Source organism: Lissotriton vulgaris, chromosome 6, assembly GCF_964263255.1.
Source record: "Lissotriton vulgaris chromosome 6, aLisVul1.2, whole genome shotgun sequence".
Lineage (NCBI taxonomy): Eukaryota > Metazoa > Chordata > Amphibia > Caudata > Salamandridae > Lissotriton > Lissotriton vulgaris.
The window spans coordinates 322,576,372-322,595,880 of record NC_141694.1 but is presented as its reverse complement, the minus strand read 5'-3'; the positions used below and the strand labels follow the sequence as shown (position 1 = coordinate 322,595,880).

Genomic DNA, 19,509 nt, shown 5'->3' with positions numbered 1-19,509 from the left:
GGCAAAATGATCACCAATGATGATAAAAGTGGGCACAACTGGTGAGTACCAACCAGTAAACCCGTTGGTGGTGTACACGTGATGGGTCATTTTGCTATTCTCAAATTTTTTGTATCACTGAGAATGTGAACATACTTTGGGTTTAGTTAAAAAGAGAACTTAACCCTTCACTGTTCTGGCGACTGTCTTTTATAAAAGTTATTTTTTATAAAAGCTATTTTAAGTAAAGGTGGGAAACGTCTTGCCACTACCTCATAGAAGAGCAGAAAGAGGAGTTTTTTAAATGCTATAAATTATACCACATCGCACACGTTCAGAAAATACATAATTATAAATATGAACCTTTGAAACCAGGTCTTGTGTAAAGACTGTTTTATTTAGTGTCTCACACTTCTCAGCCTTTCATGATTTGTGCTCTTTGACAAATATTGCATAGACAAGAATGTTGTCACTCAAGTTAACAACTCCAGGCAGACTGAGCAACAGCTTCTGTATGGTGTTCTGCAACACCTCTGCTGTACTTGAGATGCATATGTTTTAGCGCTTATAGTGCTGTAATCCTACGTAAGTAGAAAAAGTAGGTATGTAGGTATGAAGGTATTGAAAAAGTGGCAAACTCCAATAAAGAACTGTATAACATCCTAAAGGAATTTACTATGCCCCCTGGTCAGCCAGATATCCCTGTGTCACAGGATTTGGCGGATTCCCTCTCCGAATTTTTGGAAGAATAAATTATCACCATTCACAGTTCCTTTCTTTTGCAAAAATACCTGAATACTCAGGAAAAATATCTTACCTCCTCCGAAGACCCTCCCCCCTCTTAGAGGAATTCTTTCAATACAACACTGAGGAAGTGGCCAAGGCCATGGAAAAAATTAAATCAGGCTCACCAATTGATCCTGTGTAACCTTGTGTCCAGTCTAAATTTCTTCTGGTGCTTCTAGACAATATTACAAATCTTTTTAATTGGTCATTATCAACATCAGTGGTCCCAACGTTCTGGAAAGCAGCCAGAGTTAGACCAATTCTAAAAACAAACACTGCAGGCCCAAAACTCTTAACCAACTATCACCCAATCTCGCTGCTCCCATATTTCGGGAAGGTACTAGAGTAACTGGTTAACAGGCAGCCCATAGACCATCTCGAGAATCATGGCTTACTAGATCCCTCACAGTCCGGTTTCAGGGCTGCACATAGCACTGAAACGGCACTGGTACAAGTCACTGACAACATCCGACTTGCATTCGATAGAGGGCAGTCATCCATAGTGAAGTAGTGTGGCTCACTGGTTAGAGGCGGCAGACCCGAAAGCAGAGGACGGCCCGGGACCAGGGTTCGATTCCCGGCGCGGCAGGTCTCTGGACCAGGGTCAGCGGACTCGATAATTCTCTCGCCTCGGTGCCCACTCTGATCAGCGATCACACTCGGCAACTCTGGGCATTAGCTTGCCTCATCTTCACTAACGGCCCCACCAGACCGCCGGGGATGCCTGGTCTCACCCTGGGGATACCCATTAAGGGACCATCTCTCAGGGAAGCCAGGAAGGGTTTCGCAGCGGTCGAAGCGCCTTGGGACCCTACGGGTAAGTAGTGCGCTATATAAATGCCAATACATACATTGTCATTCTGCTGGACCTATCAGCAGCTTTTGACACCATATCCCATAGCATTTTAGAACATCGGCTCTGGGATATTGGTGTCAGGGAGAAGGCCCTGAAGTGGCTCAAAAGTTGTTTAAGCAGTCGAGTCACAGGAGTACAGATTGGCAATTGAGTTTCTCGTAGTAGGTCTGTTAAGATGGGTGTGCCACAAGGCTCAATGTTGAGCCCTAAGCTATTCAATCTTTATATGACCCCTTTAGCCACGGTGATCAGAACATACAGCTTTGACGTAGTGTCATATGCCGATGACACGCAGATTCTGGCCACCCTAGGTCCTGACCCTATGGAGGCAAAATCTTGCTTGAAGAACTGTATGTCTCACATAAATAAATGGATGAATATTAACTAGCTACAATTGAACGGAAGCAAGACCGAGATTGTACTTTTTGGTAAAGCTCATGAGCATTGGTCAGATGATTGGTGGCCCAAAACAGACAGTGAGGAATATAGGACTTCAAACTGATAATCAACTATCAATGAAAAAACAGTTCAACCAAATAATTGGTTCCTGTTTTGGCATTATGCACAATCTGTGCAAAGTGTTTAAGTGGATCCCTCTAAAAGCCAGGAAGCCACTGGTACAAGGACTGATAGTCAGCCGTATGGACTATGGCAATGCCCTGCTGTCAGAAATAAATGTAGCCCTCCTTTCTACACTTCAGGTCTTGCAAAATACAGCAGCCAGGTAGGTGCTGAATCTGCAGTCAGGAACCCCCTCAGCGCCTAGCCTTAGACATCTTCACTGGTTACCCGTGAAGAAAAGAACATGTTTTAAGATCTTATACCTAACACATAAAAACATGTTTGGCCTTGGTCCAGGCTACTGGAAATAAAACTCATCTGGTACCAGCCAAGCCTGCCCTTAAGGTTCGGTAATAAATCCCTCCTCACTCCACTCAGAGTACGCACTGTCAGAAACGGTGGTCGGGCTCTTTCTTTCCTTGCCCCCACTTTGTGGAACAAACTTCCTTTTCATCTACTTATCATCTCTGACCATAACCATTTTCGCCAGATTCTAAAAACTTGTCTGTTTGACCATTAGCCCTGTCTCTTTTATGCGGAAAGTCTAAGAGTTGTCCGCCAGGGCCATGAGACCTTCGGGTGATGTGTGCGCTAAATAAATGCTCCTTGATTTGATTTGTACCTGAATTTTTCTGCTACTTTTAGTTGGTGGTGCCCTGACCCAGGGTCTACTTTGGAAAACCAACTGGTTCTGCTCAGTTTCCCAAAAGGCCATTGATGGTGGGGGTCAAGTGCCATTCTCTTTAGATGGCTTTGTTCGGGAGTATCATACCCAAACAGATGCAGACCTCACCAGGTTGCTTTAGTTTCCTTGTAATCATGAAGGGTGACACCCATGGGGTGGGACCTGTGACTTTCTCATTGATGCCAGCTTTCTCAAGCTTCTCTAGCTCCATCTCCACCTTTGGTCTCAGATGAAACGCAATCTGGTGGTGCTGGAGCGCTACCGCCTGTATTAATCTATCAATATGGAGCTTAACCACTTTTTCCTTCATGCAGCTGATGCCCTCAAACAGGTTGTTGAATTCTACAAGAATGTGGAATTCAAGGTGCTTGAGTGTGTGGCAGCTGGGAAGCATTTTTTTGGCTGGGCCATAGCCAAGAGTATTTGTTTAGCGGTGCCTGGCCCCCATTATGATAATGTAAAGGTTATTGAATTCTGCAAGAATGTGGAACAGTTCTTCTGTATGCACATCAAATGGAAGCGTGCAATTCAGAGTGCTTCAGTGTGTGGCAGTTGGGAAGCATATTTTGGCAGGGCTGTAGCCAGGAGTATTTGTTAAAGGGGCCTGGCCCCCATTATGATAATATAAAGGGTAGGTTCTAGAGCGAGGATTTATTTGCCTTACATATGTTAAAAAAGTACAATATCAGTGAGATTTAATAGCACACAATGCATTTTATTGTGGCATTTTTATTTTTTATTGTATTCCTCTCTGAAGATTTTTGGAAGATTGTGTGACAAACTATGTAATATAAAATATGCAGTCAAAACTGGATTCAATTTCAAAACCATGACAGACACTACAGTAGGGGCACTACCCCTGCTCGGACTGTAGTGTCTGTCACTTAACACAAGCTACCAAAACTCTGACACTGGAAGAAGGGAAAGTGTGGACCCAACGTGAACATACCAATTGCAACTCAATCAATGTGATCTATTTGATCACGTGTCCCTGCCACCTCCGGTACGTGGGTATGACCACTAGAAAAGTGAAACAACGGATCTGCGAGCACCGGAGCAACATAAGGTGCAAGAAAGTAACAACGAAGTTGAGTCGCCATTTCCTAGACAAAAATCATACCACCAATGACATGAGGTGGACTGTTATTGAAGCTATAGATGGCACAAGGAATGTACAAAATAGACTGTTCGAAAAAGAACAGCGCTGGGTATACCGCCTGGGGACAAATACCAATGGCCTTAACGACGATATCCCCTGGAACACAGTCCTATCATGAACCCCATTGTCAATAACTTCACGTGTCTGAAACGATAGCTGATAACGTGACATAAAAGCGATCTGAATAAAACATATCACCGAATACTAAATACTAGGTGCTTTTCCACACTCTGCGCATTTTTTAACATCATGCCCAAAGATTGATCTATGTCTGTCTAAAAACGCAATTTCTCCGACAGTATGTGCATTTCTGCTCTGACACTATCTATTTACCCACTTAATGTTAGCAGTGCCTATATCCCTAGAGTTAGGGAATTCGCCCATTCAAAGACCTGATTTCTTAAATTATTTCTAACAAGCAACGAGCGCCCTCGGTTGCCTTAACAACCATCAGCGTGCCAAAACCTCTTTCAGGCATAGCGCAGGGATAGGCTTTCTATTCCAAGCCTCGTTTTGATTCGAAGCGCACTCCGCCCAAGTGAGCGTGTGCGCTCCAAGCCTCGCTCTGAGCGAGACACGCCCAACCCGGAATCGAGCGCGCAAACGAAAACAAAGCGCTTTTAAACTCATTTACCGGCCCCGCTCTCCATCGTCGGGGTCCGGTTCAGAGGAATCTTGCAGGTTGACAAGCGGGTTGTGAGCGCTGAGGGCGTGAGTCTGCATCCCCAGCGGAACGTCTAATACGATCACCATAAGCTAAGTACCTGTATGCTGTATGGGTTGCGCTGACATATAACTCCTTCTTTTCCTAGGATGTGCCAAGCGCGCTCCAATCCTCCTCCCGAGACCCATGGTGCTAGTAGTGCCCTGTTTTAAAAGTGAGATGCTCTCCATACTTACCATCTTAGGGGGGTCACCGACCATTTGGTCAAATTGATCCCTCCTCATGGAGAATTCACATCGTGTTTTTATCTCCCTCACTACAATAGTAGTTTTTAACCACCTTTAGCACTCCACCTCTTAGCATGAACAATATCCCCAAGGGCTACTTGGATGGTGCATAAGATATCAGTTATTGTGTGCACACAAAGGTTTGCCACCATCTTAGGAGCACTATGATAAGTCTACGCTGGCATATACTAATCGTATGTATGTCCATATCTGTTTGTCTGTGTATTGTCTCTTACAGGTGCTGACACACCCCTGAATCTGGGGCTTTTTTGGAATGAGCAATTGCTCTTCTAATTTTTAAGCACTTTTTTCACTTTTCCTTTTTTCACTTTCACGTCCCCAGGTCAGGGTGGACTATTAGAGTGTCCATACCGCCGGGGTATAGTCCTGAAGAATGCCATGGTGAATATATACCACAAGTACGGCAGAAACATGTTGACTGATTAATTTTAAAACTCGTGGTATTTAGCTGAATTTAACCAAAATCCTAATAACCTTGGCCCTTAAATTCAGACACATATACCACTTACACGTGTCTTAGGGATCACTCATTAAAAGTTTTTTTGATACCCTGTTAGGCACTTTTAATTTTATAATTTCCACAACACGTCCTCCCCACACGACCAGCTCCGCAGTCTTTCTGGCGTCGCAGCACACCGAAGAGACACTCGGTCTCTTCGGTGGGGCCCGATGATGAAGCATGACACTGACCAGGTCGGTGTGTGAGGGCTTTCCTACTCAAATAGAGTGACTGTGTTCAAAATTACCCTCTTATCTCTTTGCCCCATATTTCTGGTAGCTTTGTGCTTGACCAGACCTCTCTTCTTTTGTTGTTTGATACTTAACCGGGGATCAAGAGAGTGTCTCTGATTCTCCCTACCTCTCTCCTTGTTGACATATATGGTTGTATGATACAGCAATGCATTCCATTGCAAAGCATGCCTTTACCACGCATGCATTACAACGCGAATGCCTTTCCCACACATAACCTTTAGCACGAATATTCTTTTACCACGCATATTTTTACAACGTTTTTTGTGGTAAATGTATGCCTGGTAAGGGCATACTCTTTTTTTATTCTAAAATTCCCTTACCTCTCCACTTTGTCTCATCGGTCATCTGTTCTTCATGTTCTTTTTTTTCACATTGCACGTTGTTAAGAGGAAAGAAAAGTGAGACTTCTGTTTCCTCTAACGACGTTGATTGCCTTTATCAGGTGCATTCTTTTTGGTGGGGAGGAGACACCACCAGCCCCCTTTTCTTTTCTCATGCTTTTTTTGGGGGGGGAAGGGGCCCGCGCCCCCTTTTTCACAAATAGCCTTTACCACACATGTCTTTACTACATATCTCGTAGTAAAGGTATGCGTGGTAAAGGCTATTCGTGTTAACCACGCATGCGTTATGATTCATGCGTGGTTAATGTTAAACGGGGAAACAGCCGCGTTGTAGTGGCCGTTTCCCAGACCAGGATCATTGCCTCATTCTTTCTTCCCTCTTGTAGCATGGAATAATCTGGTAGGACTTATTTTATTGGTTGCACTCTGTTGCCATGCAATAGTGAGCTTTGCTCAGCAACCAAGGACAGTCTCTATTTGCATAGCTAACTGCCTCTGGCATCCACACTTAAGCAAAAACAAAATGAGTGATCCTCAATAAATGACTTGCACTCCCTATGCTTCAGTTCCTTTAGCTACCAAAATTGTGGCTATACATTGCTCAGGCTCACTGATTTACCTCACGAGGATGTTAGTCTAGATCATACACACAGACTACCCTCTAACACTTCTCAGAATAGCAGTACACTGTTAGTGTAACAGCCTCCTCTCACTGCCTTCTGTTAAGATAACAAAACTTTGGGGCAGATTTATGAGGCCGTTGCGCCTCTTTGCGCCGCAATTGCGTTACTTTATTTGACGCAACTGCGGCGCAAACAATGCACCCTATTTACAACATGACGCATCTCGGAGATGCGTCACATTGTAAAGCACTGCGCCATAAGGAGGCGTTCCTGCGCAGGGGGGGCGTTCCTGCGCAGGAACGCCTCCTGAAAGTGGCTGAGTGAAATCTATGAGATTTCACTCAGTCACTTTCAGGGCAATGCTGTGTCAAAACCTTGTGCCTGCTTGAAGCAGGCGTAGGTCTTGATGCAGCATTAGTAGAATGGGGCACCCCCGAGCCTTGCTGGAGCTGCGTAGCGCTTGCGACGCAACTCCAGCAATGCGCCACATTTCCGGCACAGATGCGTCACGCATCTGTGCCGTTTTTGCACCATGGTGCGCCGCATTGTAAATGCTGCGCACCATGGGTGGCGTAGCTGTAGCGCACTGTGGCGCATGTTAACTGGTGCATCCCTCGGGATTCGCCAGTTAACATAAATCTGCCCCTTAATGATGAGTGTCTGATGTGTTTTCTGAAAAGCCCAGGGTTTAAGACCTATCCTGAACAGAAGTCTTTAGCGATGTAGTTATGTAGTCTGATGTGAACTGCCTATAGGTGCTAGATGATTTTCAGCATTGCCGAAACATGTGATGCACAGGTTAAACATGGACTCTCGAAGTAAGTGCATTGGCGTTCTTCTCCCAACTCTTTAACAAAGGTTAGAGTTTATCATGTTCAAGTTGCACACAGAATTCTAGAGATGAAATTATTTTAACTCTTTCTGCTTCCAGCCCTAAAAGCCTTTTATAAGTCTTACATATCACAGTGAGGTCAGTTGTCTCCTTGATAGGGATATCATTACATTCACAGGACCAATGCAAATACATTGAAAGTTTCAACAGAGTGGTGCTTTATCATTAGTAGGAGAAAGCAAATAAAAATGTGCATTTTAAGAAAAAGACAAAAAAGAAAAAAGTAGCTTAGTCCATCACATATTCTTACACTGTCAAGGTAGGGCATCTTTTGGAAATAAAGCAGCGGTTTCCACAGTAGTCTCCCTCTTTTTTGCAGCCTACTCTCTCTAGTGCATTGGCAACAGTGGTTTGACATTTCATAAAGGGCTCCTCTAAAAAGATATGTTTAGAGACTCTGGTTAAAGCTCTCAAATATCATGTATAAACCACCTGTCTTCATCAGAAATCCCCTCAAAACCGTCAGATATTATTCAGGGCGATAGGAAGAGATGATGATAAGTAGGTCACCACATTGCTTTGCAAATGTTGCCACTAACTACATGCCATGTAAACAGCATTGTCTTTACCCATAGAGCAATATATGATCTCTTACACTCTCCCAAGCTTTACCGCCTACTTATTCTCAGATTGAGTTCATATCTCACACTCAGGTACACATCTATTCACCATCTGTGTATCTCATACATGTGTGCTACCACTTACACACTCTCACACATTCACTGCTCTCTCTCTCATATACACACGCACACGCAGTTACATTCCAAAAACGCTACAACGGCGATAATGGGCTTGATAATATGCCCTTGTGAATTCCCATAGCAGCTCAGGTTAACACCAGAACAAGTGCTGCTATGGGAATTCACAAGGACATATTATCAAGCCCATTATCGCCGTTTTAGCTGCAGTTTCCTGACGCTAAAGCCGCGATAATTTTATCGCAGTTCTTGATAATATGCCCTCCTATTCTTGGAGGAGCTGCAGGCTATTGCAAAGTGAATATATTTCACTCCTACTGCCACTTGTTGCTCTATGTTAATCTCCAGAAAAAATGATGATAGTAATTATGTTTACTTTGGTTATGCAACTTTAATGTTTATTATTCTAAATTATTTATTTAATAAGAAGTTTCTAATTCTGAAAATGTTTTGATATTTTTTTAACTTGTCTTACAAATCCCAATTAAGTGACTCTGGTTTTTCTGTCAACCTGCATGCTATCATCTAGGGGGCCAGGCACCCATTCTATGTCTGCCAAAGCTGAGCTAAAGATTTAAAATATTTTGGTGACAAAAGAATGCTCGCTCCGAATTCCCTCACTAAATTGTTCTTTCTATTGTAATATTTTAATTTATTGGATGTAAAATGTATATTGCTTTTATGGCTGCAAAGCCGAAATAAAGTATTTTTGACTTACTGAGTGACAAATATATTTCCGACACAAGGTCCATTTATTCCATTTCGCTGGACAGTCATTAGGTCAGCGGATTGCTCCTCCACAGTAGTTCCACGTTCATGGGGTCTTGGGTGTTTTCTTTGACTTGTCCTGCTCTCTGTCGCGGGGTCTCCTAAGGGGCTCACAGTAAGGGACAGGGTACACGGTCAATAAAGTGGAAGACACACACAGTAGCTCGGTGGTCTGGACCGGAAGTCCCGAGCGACTTCGGTCCCTTGATTTAAGCTCTCTAGCCATGCCTGGCCAGAGAGTGATACATAGTTGAGGGGTGCTTCCGGGGCTGATACAGCCCTGGTCAGGAAAACTAGACCGTTACCTCCCATCCCAAATTAGTCCTCTTTAAACCAACATTTGAAACATTTTTAACATGCAAAATCTGCAAGTCTCTGGTTGGGCCTTGGATTAGGCCTGAGGCTATATGGATGCTGTTGAGCATGGGGGTCTCGTTCCAATCCCCTGGCAGCCAGTCCTTCGTTAACCAACTCGGACAGGTCAGCCTGGAAGGTGATGGCCTCACAGGGCTAGGTGTTAATACACCACTCCGACTGTTTCCAGGACTGCTCAATAATGGCTCATTGTCCAGTGTCGGATCGGTATCTTGGCTTGTGCAGGTACAGAGGAAATTTGCTTGAACCAGGATATGTTCCTCGTTACTTGTTCTCCAGCTCTCTCGACAGTAACTGCGGTTCCTTTTGTTGACTTCACCATCCATGGCCCGGGCTCATAGGGCGTACGGAACTTCCCACCAGGCCGCTGAGTTTGTATTAGTACGGAGCTCCCTGGAAACATCACCCGGGTGCGTACCCTCCGGCGACCGCTGGCCTTGTCGTTGGTCGCCCGTCTTCTTTCTTGTGTACTGGCGGGGTCATATGGTTCAGGGGCCCAGCCATCTGCCATGGGAAATAGGTCACGCCGAGCGCCTGTCAGCATGAGTGACCAAGGGAATCGTTTCGTAGTGCAATAGGGCGTGCTTTGGTATTCCCTCAGGAAAGGCTGGAGGGCCGCTTCCGGATCTTTCTCCTCTGCGGTGGCTATGTGCAGGACTTTGTTGATGGTGCTCATAAATCGCTCAACTTATCCGTTGGCCTGTGGCCACTGCGGAGTAATCTGGTAATGCTTTATCCCCATCTCTTTCAGAAACTCCCTGAATTCACTGCCTTGGAACGGAGGCCCGTTATCTGTTTTGATGACGTGGGGCAGGCCGAATAGTGCAAACGCTCTCTTCAAGATAGGTTGCACGTTCATGAAACTTGTGGATGGTGCCACTTCCACAATGGGATATTTGGTATAGCTATCCACTAGGACCACAGTTATCCTTCCGTCAGGGAAACTTCTGAAATCAAGGCTGACCCAGGAGCATGGCGATGGAGCCGGATCGTCTGTGATTATCGGAGCAGGGGCTTCAGAGTTGCTGGTAAGTTGGCAGGCTCGGCAGTTGCGAACTACTGTGTTTACACTCTCCTCCAGATTAGGGAACCACACCTTTTCCCTCATCCTTAACTTCATTCTCCCGGTGCCCTGGTGCCCTTCATGAGCAAGAATTGTGGCTTGCTTTTGTAGGTCTTTTGGTATTACGAATCGGGATCCTCTCAGGATGATGCCGTTGTCTGCAGCGCTCAGTTCATTATGAACCTTCCAGAATTGTCCCAGTCTAGTTCTGTCAGCTTCTGACCATCCTTGGACATTTTTGAGGATTTGTCCCACAAACCATTCTTCAGAGCTTCAGCTACTCGTATGAGGACCATATCACCTTCCAAGTGTGACAGGATCATGTCAACCGACATAGCACGAGGGAACGACCATTGTGAGATCATGTTGACAAACTCCTCAGTCACCAGTTCTTGGCTGACATCCGTTTCAGCGGTTAACCCCGGATGACGGGAAAGGAAATCCGCAGGATTCTTTGTCCCGGGCCGATATATGAGCTCCATTTGGTAATGTTGCAATTGTATTGCCCATCTCTCAATCCTAGGAGGTGGATGAGGTGCTGTGCCTTTAAACAGTGGCAAAAGAGGCTGGTGATCTGTGACCTCTTGGAAAGGGTGCCCACTTACATATAAATGAGAATGGTTACAGGCCCACTTGACAGCCAATGCTTCTCGCTCTATTTGAGAGTATCGAGCTTCCTTTGCAGTGAGTGCTTTGCTCGCGAAAGCTAGCGGGACACAGGTATCGGGGTCTGTCTCCTGGGTAAGTAGTGCTCCCAAACCCATTGGGCTGGCATCGACTAGCACTTCCGTGGATCGTGTGGTGTCAAAATAAGCTATTGTGGTACTGTCTAGTAGAGCCGATTTGACTTGGTTGAACGCCTTGTCCTCATTGGGTGTCCACTGCCACGGGGTCTCCTTCTTTGTGAGGTTTTGTAGGGGCTCCGCAATCGTGGCTAGGTTCGGAATGAATCTTGCACAGTAAGTGGCCATGCCCAGAAAACTTCTCACTTCAGAAGCATTTACCGGGGGAGGGGCAAGTTGAATGGCCCGAGATTTCGTGGGCTCCACCTTGACGCCTTCTGAATCAAATACGTACCAAAGAAATCAATTGTCTTACAAAAGAACGGACTTTTTTCTTTATGCAGGGTCACTCGATGCTCCTCTAGCCGCTGTAGGGTGGCTCTAAGCAGCGGTGGTGTTCCTCGATGGTCTTGGAATGGATTAAAATATCATCGGTCACGTTAAGGACGCCTTGGAGTCCGGATAGAATTTCTCTCACTGCGTTTTGAAAGATTTCAGCTGCAGATGATATCCCAAAATGTAACCTTTTATATCGGCGTAGTCCGAGATGGGTTGAAAATGTTGTAATGTATCTGCTTTCTTCAGCTAATTGCAGCTGGTGGTATCCTGCATTTAGATCTAATTTTGAAAACCATTGCGTACCATTGAGGTCGGCTAGGATGTTGTCGACCGTTGGCGTGAGGTGCCTTTCTCGTTTTATCGCCTGGTTGGGCATCCTCATATCTATGCAGATACGGATTTATCAGGGTTGTTTCGGTTTTTCGGCTCTCACCATGGGCGACACCCACAGGGTGGGCCCGTTACTTTTTCAATCACCCCTTGTTGTTCCAACTTTTGAAGCTCTTGTTCGACCAACGGTCTGAGATGAAATGGGACTCGTCGATGTCTTAATGCCATTGGCTGCACTGCTTTGTCTATGTGTAGCCGCACGGGTGGTCTCTTGATGGTATCTAGTCCTTCAAACAGTTTTGGGAAAAGTTCTAACTCGTCATCAGTTTGGAGTACCTTTACTGAATTAGCGAATGCAATTAGATTGAGGTCTTCCGCGGTGTGGCTTCTGACGAGTAGATCCGCCTCCTTGTCCACAACGTGAAACGTGGTTGTTAATTCTTGGTCGTCTGACTTCACCTGGACCATTTTTCCTCTCAGGGGGAGAGGCTTCTGACTTCTGTATGTTAGGATTTTAATTTTGGATGGAGTGAGTTGCGGCCTGGGATTTAGGCTCTTATAGTGTTGTAGGCCCATTACATTGACAGTGGCTCCCGTGGCTCCTGTGTCTATCAGACCGGTTACCGACGATCCATCTATCTCAATATTGCATTTCGGTTGTGGCCTTCGCCTCTTCTTCAGGTCACTTGCAAAAGACACGAAGTAGCACTCTTTGTTGTCTTCTGTTGAGGAGCCATCTAATTGCTGGTGCCGGCCAGTGAGAGTCTTTGTTGATTTTGACGTTGACGGTTCCTCCCGCGATAGATGTCTCGAGCGGCCGAGGAAGAGACATCTCTGGGAGGAGAACAATAACAGGTGCCCTGTTATTGTTCTCCTCCCAGAGATGTCTCTTCCTCGGCCGCTTCCTCAGCACACACTTGCAAAGTGGTTGAGGATTCCACATTTTGTGCATGTCTTCCCTTTCGCCGGGCATCCATCCGGGTTATGTTCCTCTCTCCTGCAGTATCCGCAAAGCGTGCATCGTGTTGTCCTGGTGGGCCACCATCCTCGCTCACCCCGAGTTGTCGTGCGAACAGCGTCAACACGCTCTGTTTTTACGCTGACGGATGGTTCCGCATGCTGGTTGAGTGCTGCTTCCATTGCTGTCACTCGAATATCGGAAAGCCCGTGCGACCTAGCGAGGACCAGGATTTCTTCCAGGGTGATACGTGGCTGCCGGAGTATGAGTGTCCACAGGGTTTTGTTGCAGCAGCCTTGGATTAGTTGTGCCGTCACTTCCTTTGTCTGGTCGTCCTCAGTACACGTGCTCACCAGCTCTCTTAGGCGCGCGTGGAAGGTGTCCATCGATTCTCCCTCTCTTTGTCTGGCTTGCCTGCACTTGAAACGCTCATAGTGAGGATTGAGTTGGGGGTCAAAGTGCGCATTTAATGCACGGACCGCAGCGTCATAGTCGGTGGGCGCGCCAGTGTTTGGGAGGTGCGCAAACTGCTTGTAAATTTCATCCCCTGCGAAGTGTAGGAGCAATGACCTTTTAACAGCTTCATCCGTTTCTCGGGTCGCCACGAAGTAGTTATTGAGACGGCCAACCGACACCGTCCACCTCGGTGCCGCCGTGGATAGATCAATGAGTTCACGAAAAGATGGTAGTGCGTGGATATGGGAGCGATTTGACAATTGCGGTGGCAGTGCGGGTGCTACGGCTTGTTGCTGGCCGGCCGCTTGATGCTGGGCTGCTGGAGATGGCTGATTCAACATGGTGCACTATGTTGTGTGTCTGTCCAGACTTTTGTGTCGCTCCTCTCTTCTTGCCTCAGCCAGTGCTTGTTGCTAGTCCTGGTCCTATGTATGTTGAGCTGCTGATGTGAGTTCTACTGTTTGTTCCTCCAGGGTCAGTCTTGTTTCCTTTGCCACTGCTTATTGGGGTTTGCTGTGTGTATGTTTTCCTTCTTCACTCTTGACTCTCAGTTTCCCCTTTGTTCTTCTTTCAATTGTATTGCCCAATGCTTGGTTTTTTCCCTCCTCTTCGCTCGCTTGCATCTGTCCCCAGCGCCCCAGCGTTGTCTTTGGCAGTTTCGCTCGGTTTGGGCATCTCGGGGCAGCCTGTCCATCAGATCAGCCGGGACGTGTGCCGGGTGAGACGCGCTGGGCCTCGGGAGCTTCCGCACATGCGCGCTCTTCACTCGGGGCCTTTCAGGGCGCGTCACCGCTCCTGGTCAGCAGGCAGGCATGCGGGAGTTGCTCACTTTCACTAGCGGGGAAGCCTCTCAGGCTGCAGGCATACAGAGGACTACTCATCGATGCCGCAGGTCAGTCTGCCATGCTCGCGCCGCTCACCCGACCTCAGCTGCTGGTTACCAGCAGTCATCAAGTGCGCAGCGCTGTGGGACGTGTCTTCGACCGTGGGACGTTCTCTCATCCCACCCTCGTCGCCAGTGTCGCGGGGTCTCTTACGGGGCTCACAGTAAGGGACCGGGTACACGGTCAATAAAGTGGAAGACACAGACAGTAGCTTGGTGGTTTGGACCGGAAGTCCTGAGCGACTTTGGTCCCTTTATTTAAGCTCTCTGGCCACGCCTGGCCAGAGAGTGATACATAGTTGAGGGGTGCTTCTGGGGCAGATACGACCCTGGTCAGGAACACTAGACCGTTACACTCTCTTTGGGATATTACTTCACTGGCAGGCTCCTTCAAGCTCTAGGGCGGGGATGTTTGCCATTAGTCCCTTATTTATGCTGGTGGGCCATATCTTTAGGCTACTGCCACAGTTCAGAGGGAACTTGAGCTTTTTTCCGTGTGGATATTGAAGCTTCCCTGCTTGGCAGGTGTGTGTATTTCATACCACTGCAGTGCAATATTTTGTCTGCTGACTGCTTTTTTTACGTTTGGCTGTGGAGGCAGTGTGCCCTGGAGTGCCCTTTCGCTACCTCGGCATGCAGCATGAGCAACACTGGCGCTGTCTTGAGCTGTGCCGCCTCCGTGCATGTGGTGCAATGACGGAGGAACTCTCCTTCGGTTCAGCTAATCCCATCATCAGCCTGATGTGAAGCGTTGCCTCGTGCTGGGCCAAGCCCAGGGGCGGATTGGCAAGGCGGGCATTCGGGAATGGACCGAAAGGCAGGTGCCTCAGTGCCCTCTGTGGGCCGTTTTCTCCCCTGTCCCAGTCCACAGAGAGTGGACTAGGAAAGGGGAGAAAAAAAAACGGCCCACAGAGTGCACGGAGACAGAGACTGAGAAAATGAAAGCAGCCTCGCTGTGCGGCCAGACAGCGATTGTCAGCTGTGGGCTCTCCTTCACCCCTACCCTGCCAAGCAATCAAGCGGAGGCTGGGCTGGGGAGGGGTGATTGTTTGCAATAATCGGCCTCCCTGGGGGCCAGGTGTTTCTCAGGCCTTTGAGCCATTTGCACCTCGGCCCCCTGGCGCCCATGCAGCCCAGAAACGGTGTTAGTCTTAACACCTCGCCCACAGCCCTTCACATTCAGGGCATAATGGGCGAGGAAGAATGGGTCTTGCTGTGGGGGCCTGGTGATGTTTGGAATTTTTTTGTTTTATTTATTTATTTATGCGATTTTATATAGCGCGGACTTTACCCGAAGGTGTCAGAGTGCTTCACACTAGGAACAGCAATAATACATGAGGAGAAAATTATAAGTGGACAAATTACAAAAGCAAACGTTAAGTTACATGAATCAAAAGTGACAATAGTGAGCAACCAAAATACAAGAGGAGCAAACGATACATTACAGGAGGAAAAAGAGATATGTGTGCAGGTTACAAAAGCGTACAAAATACAAGTAGAGGTATAATACTGCAATTAAAGGCAGACACTCCAGCACAAGAACAAACGTTACGTAGGCAATGGTGGCACTTGTGCAAGTATCTAAAGCAAACAAAAGTGAGAGGTAGCAAACAGTGTGTTACAAGAGAAAAGTGACTTGTGCAAGTTACAAAAGGGTACCATACACAGGTACAAGGGTAATACTGCAGTAAATGGTAAATACTCAAACTGCCAGAACACACTGGGAAGGCACTTCCCATGCACCAGCTTCACCTCAGCCTCCCCCCTGGCTACCTGGCTACCTGGCTACATGGCTGCCTTGGATGACCCAGAAAGCTGTGTTTTGTGCTCCCCTGCCAGGACATTTTCCCAAGGCCTGGAGGGTTGAATAATTTACTAATTGCAGGGGCCTTACCTCTGTTCATGTGCTCCTGAGCTGAAGGTCTGGGGAGGGCTGAGTAGGTTAGTAATAGCAGGGGCTTTGCTGCTTTTCAGGTGCTCCTGTGCTGGAGGGCTGGAATAATTTTGTGACAAAAAGGGGCCTTGCTATTTTTTTTAGTTGCTCAGCATGTAGGCCATTGTCACCTTGGCCCTGTGTCGCGTGCAAGAACAGTATCCTCCCACTTTCATTCCTTGTCTGTGCAAATGGTGTTTCATGAAAGGGCACGCCCCTTGAATGTGGGCCACGCCCCTTAAATATGGGCCAGGCCTCTTGAATGTGGGCCACTTTTTTCGTCAGTGCCCGGGCCGAATTGTGATCCCAATCCGACCCTGGCCAAGCCCACCTCATCGCTAGTGCAATGGCCCCAGGACGGTGCACAGAGGCAGTGTACTCTGCCTCCGCCCTGCAAGGTTTATGTGTGGTGCATGGTATTAATTTCTCAGAGCCAACTTGTTTGTTAAGGCTGTGCGTGGCAGCGAGTGACCCGCGCGGCACATTGCTATTTACTGAAAGGATATGTGACACTGGGAACACAGCCTCTGTGCCTGATTCATGTGCCCGTCTTGCATTTCCCCCTCTACAGTTAGTTTCACCCGGTTGCTCCACTGAGAAACACTACTGGGCCACCGGTAAAGCACCAAATTGGAGTGTACCTCAAATGTGTCCCTACAACATGACTGATAATGGCTATAATACAAGTGCACATAAAAGCTAGCCACAGGAAGGTAGCCAGGCGAAGGGTGCGGAGGTTTGGAAGCAATAGAGGCAAGGAGGATGGATGAGAGAACAAGCAATACGGACAGTGGAGAGTGGGGGTGGGAGGGGAAGAAGCAACATGGAAAACTGGGTGCGAGAGTGGGAGTGGAAGAAACAACACAGGCAATAAGAGGAGGGATAGTAGTAACATGGACAAGAAAAGACAACAGGTGCAGGTGTTGGGGACAGGGGCCCTCGGCATAGGAACATTTTACGAACATAACAACAATGGAATACACTCCACTGTGTAAGTGAATTCCCTTTTAAAGTAGTTCACATCTGTGAAATGCTGTTGGTTGATACCAACAATGGCGGACAACAGCTGAGGGCAGTGCCTTAAGCCAGCTTAACTACAGTAGCCAACGTCTTAAAGTATCTATCTAAAAGCCCCTTTCTGTAGCTATATGTCTATGCATGTGTATGTGTAACATGTTTTGTGTGTTGTGCTTCGGAGTTGTGTGTGATAATTAATAAAGTGAGAGCTCAGTTTAGTATAAGTAGCATAATAGGGCACCCTGGGGTTCTGAGGAGGGAAAACAAAACTTCATGCTAGTAGAGGGAAAAGTTGGGTATTAAATGAGGGGGGGCAACACCTTGGTATTTATAGGTGGAGCAGTACATTTACCATTAGTTTGGGGCTAGCTCAGCTTGGCATTATTAGGGGGAGAGCAGAGCTTGGGGTTAATAATGACAGAGCTCAGTTTGGCATTATTTTCAGGTGGGCAGAGCTTGGTGTTAATAGGTAGAGTCCTCAAAAAATGTCTACTTTCCCCCTGAGCTTGGCTTGGTGTTAGATGAAGAGCATAGCTTGGCTATATCAGGATTTGAGCAGACGTTAGATTTTGGCGAAAACGTCTAACATGTGCTAAAATCATGTGGGCTGTCTTGTAAATATCGCTATGTAAATATCAGCGATATTTGCAAGGTGGTCCATCCGGGGTAAGCCCAGTTACGCGCACTTTGCATCTCATTGGAGATGCAAAGGGAGGCGTTGGGAAAAAGGGTGCTAACATGTGATTATGCATGTTAGCACCCTCTTGTAAATAGGGGGCTGGTTTTATCTCCGCTTTTTTGGCTTTGTAAGCCGAAACAGCGGAGATAAAATCCTTGTAAATATGCCCCTCAGTTTCTTATTACTAGGGGGACAGTTCAACTTGGTGTTAACAAAGCAAGAAGTCACCTTGGTGCTAATAGAGGCAACTCAGCTTGGTTTTAGTAGCGAGAGAGCACAGATTGGTAGGGGGAAACCAAAAAATGATGTTTGTATATGCATCACTTCCCTACCTTTTGACAAGGTTCTCACTAGAGAATCACCATATGCATACATGCAGACATACATTTTAGTAGGAGAAAATCCAGCTTGTAAATACTGGTAAAGGTCAGCTTGGTGTTGGTAGTAGAGGAATGTCGAGATTGTAAGCAGTTAGCAGAGTTAGCATCTAGATGTTAGCAGTAGAAGAGCTATTTTTGGTTGCAGCAGTGGCAGAGAGGGTTTGACTCCAATAGTTCACAAATTAGCTTAGCCTTGGCTTTAGAGATGGGCACTCAGCTTAGTTGAACAGAGAGACATGAAACTAGGTGTAGCCAATTACAGAAATCACCTTGGTGTTAATACAACAGAGTTCAGCTTGGCTTTAGTAGCTTGATTGAGCAGTACTACGTGTTTTGTGTTTTCCTCCTTTGTTTATTGTCCAAAACTAAAGTCTGGTAGATGAATCATATTGCAAAGCAAGCAACAATTTGATGACCCAGACCTTCACGAAATATAGGGGTTAGTAAGGAACTAAAAAAAACACAAGGAAAGCTATACAAGTAAGATTAAGAGTCTGTCTTACAGATAGCTATGTAGACATCAATTTATGTACTCACCTGTAGCTATGAAAGCCAAGAGTAGGCTGGCACTGGCAGCGAAGGACATCATGATGACCAAGAGGATGGAGTTGGCTGTGCAGATCCTGTGACTCGAGCGCTTTCAGCGGTCTCTTCTATTCTGGAGGTTCTAATTATAGGCAGCTCTCCGTCTCTCAGGGTGGGTTTGAGGAGGTCATGAGACTCGGTAATGTTGATCTGATTGGTCACATTTGGCTATCCTGACTCCTCCTCTTCTTCCTCAGCCTCCTCTTTCTACCACTGATGTGATGCGTCAAGGAGAAGGACTCACGTGATGAGTGTCTGTGCATTACAGAGTAGTTGGCTCAGCTACTCTTAGCTCCTGCTTCGATCACTCCAGTAATGTTTAATATCAAAGTCTCTTAAAAACTGTCTTGAATCTGAGACTATCCAAAATCCTCTTCAAAATGAACTGTTCTGCTCCAGGTCCTACAGATATAGAAGCCCTGATAAGCTGTGCAGAGTGCCACTGTGCTCTGATTGTAGAACAGAAGGAGTCCTCATGAATGTTTAGCCCATCTGTGTTTGTGTCAGGATCAATAAAATGTTGCCAATTGACGGTGGCTCCAGCGGGGACAGCTTCTAAGCAATGATAATTCTCCTTCGACTCTCTGCCTTTAGGTAACCTCTCCGGATGATCCATGTTAAATAATGCACTGGGATACTTCTAACTTCTGCCAAGG

At 46.6% G+C, this 19,509-nt stretch overlaps 1 protein-coding gene across 1 annotated transcript in view; it reads right to left on the bottom strand.

Annotated features, from left to right (window-relative positions):
* The window catches only part of LOC147707296 (uncharacterized), a 154,233-nt gene extending 144,459 nt beyond the window's left edge, over positions 1–9,774 (bottom strand). The window contains exons 1-2 of the mRNA XM_086925632.1: positions 9,717–9,774; positions 2,976–3,209 (exon numbers count right to left, since the gene is read on the bottom strand). Of these exons, the coding sequence (XP_086781758.1) occupies positions 2,976–3,209; positions 9,717–9,774 (292 nt within the window). The remainder of the gene's footprint in view (positions 1–2,975; positions 3,210–9,716) is intronic.
* Between the last annotated feature and the right edge of the window lie 9,735 nt (positions 9,775–19,509).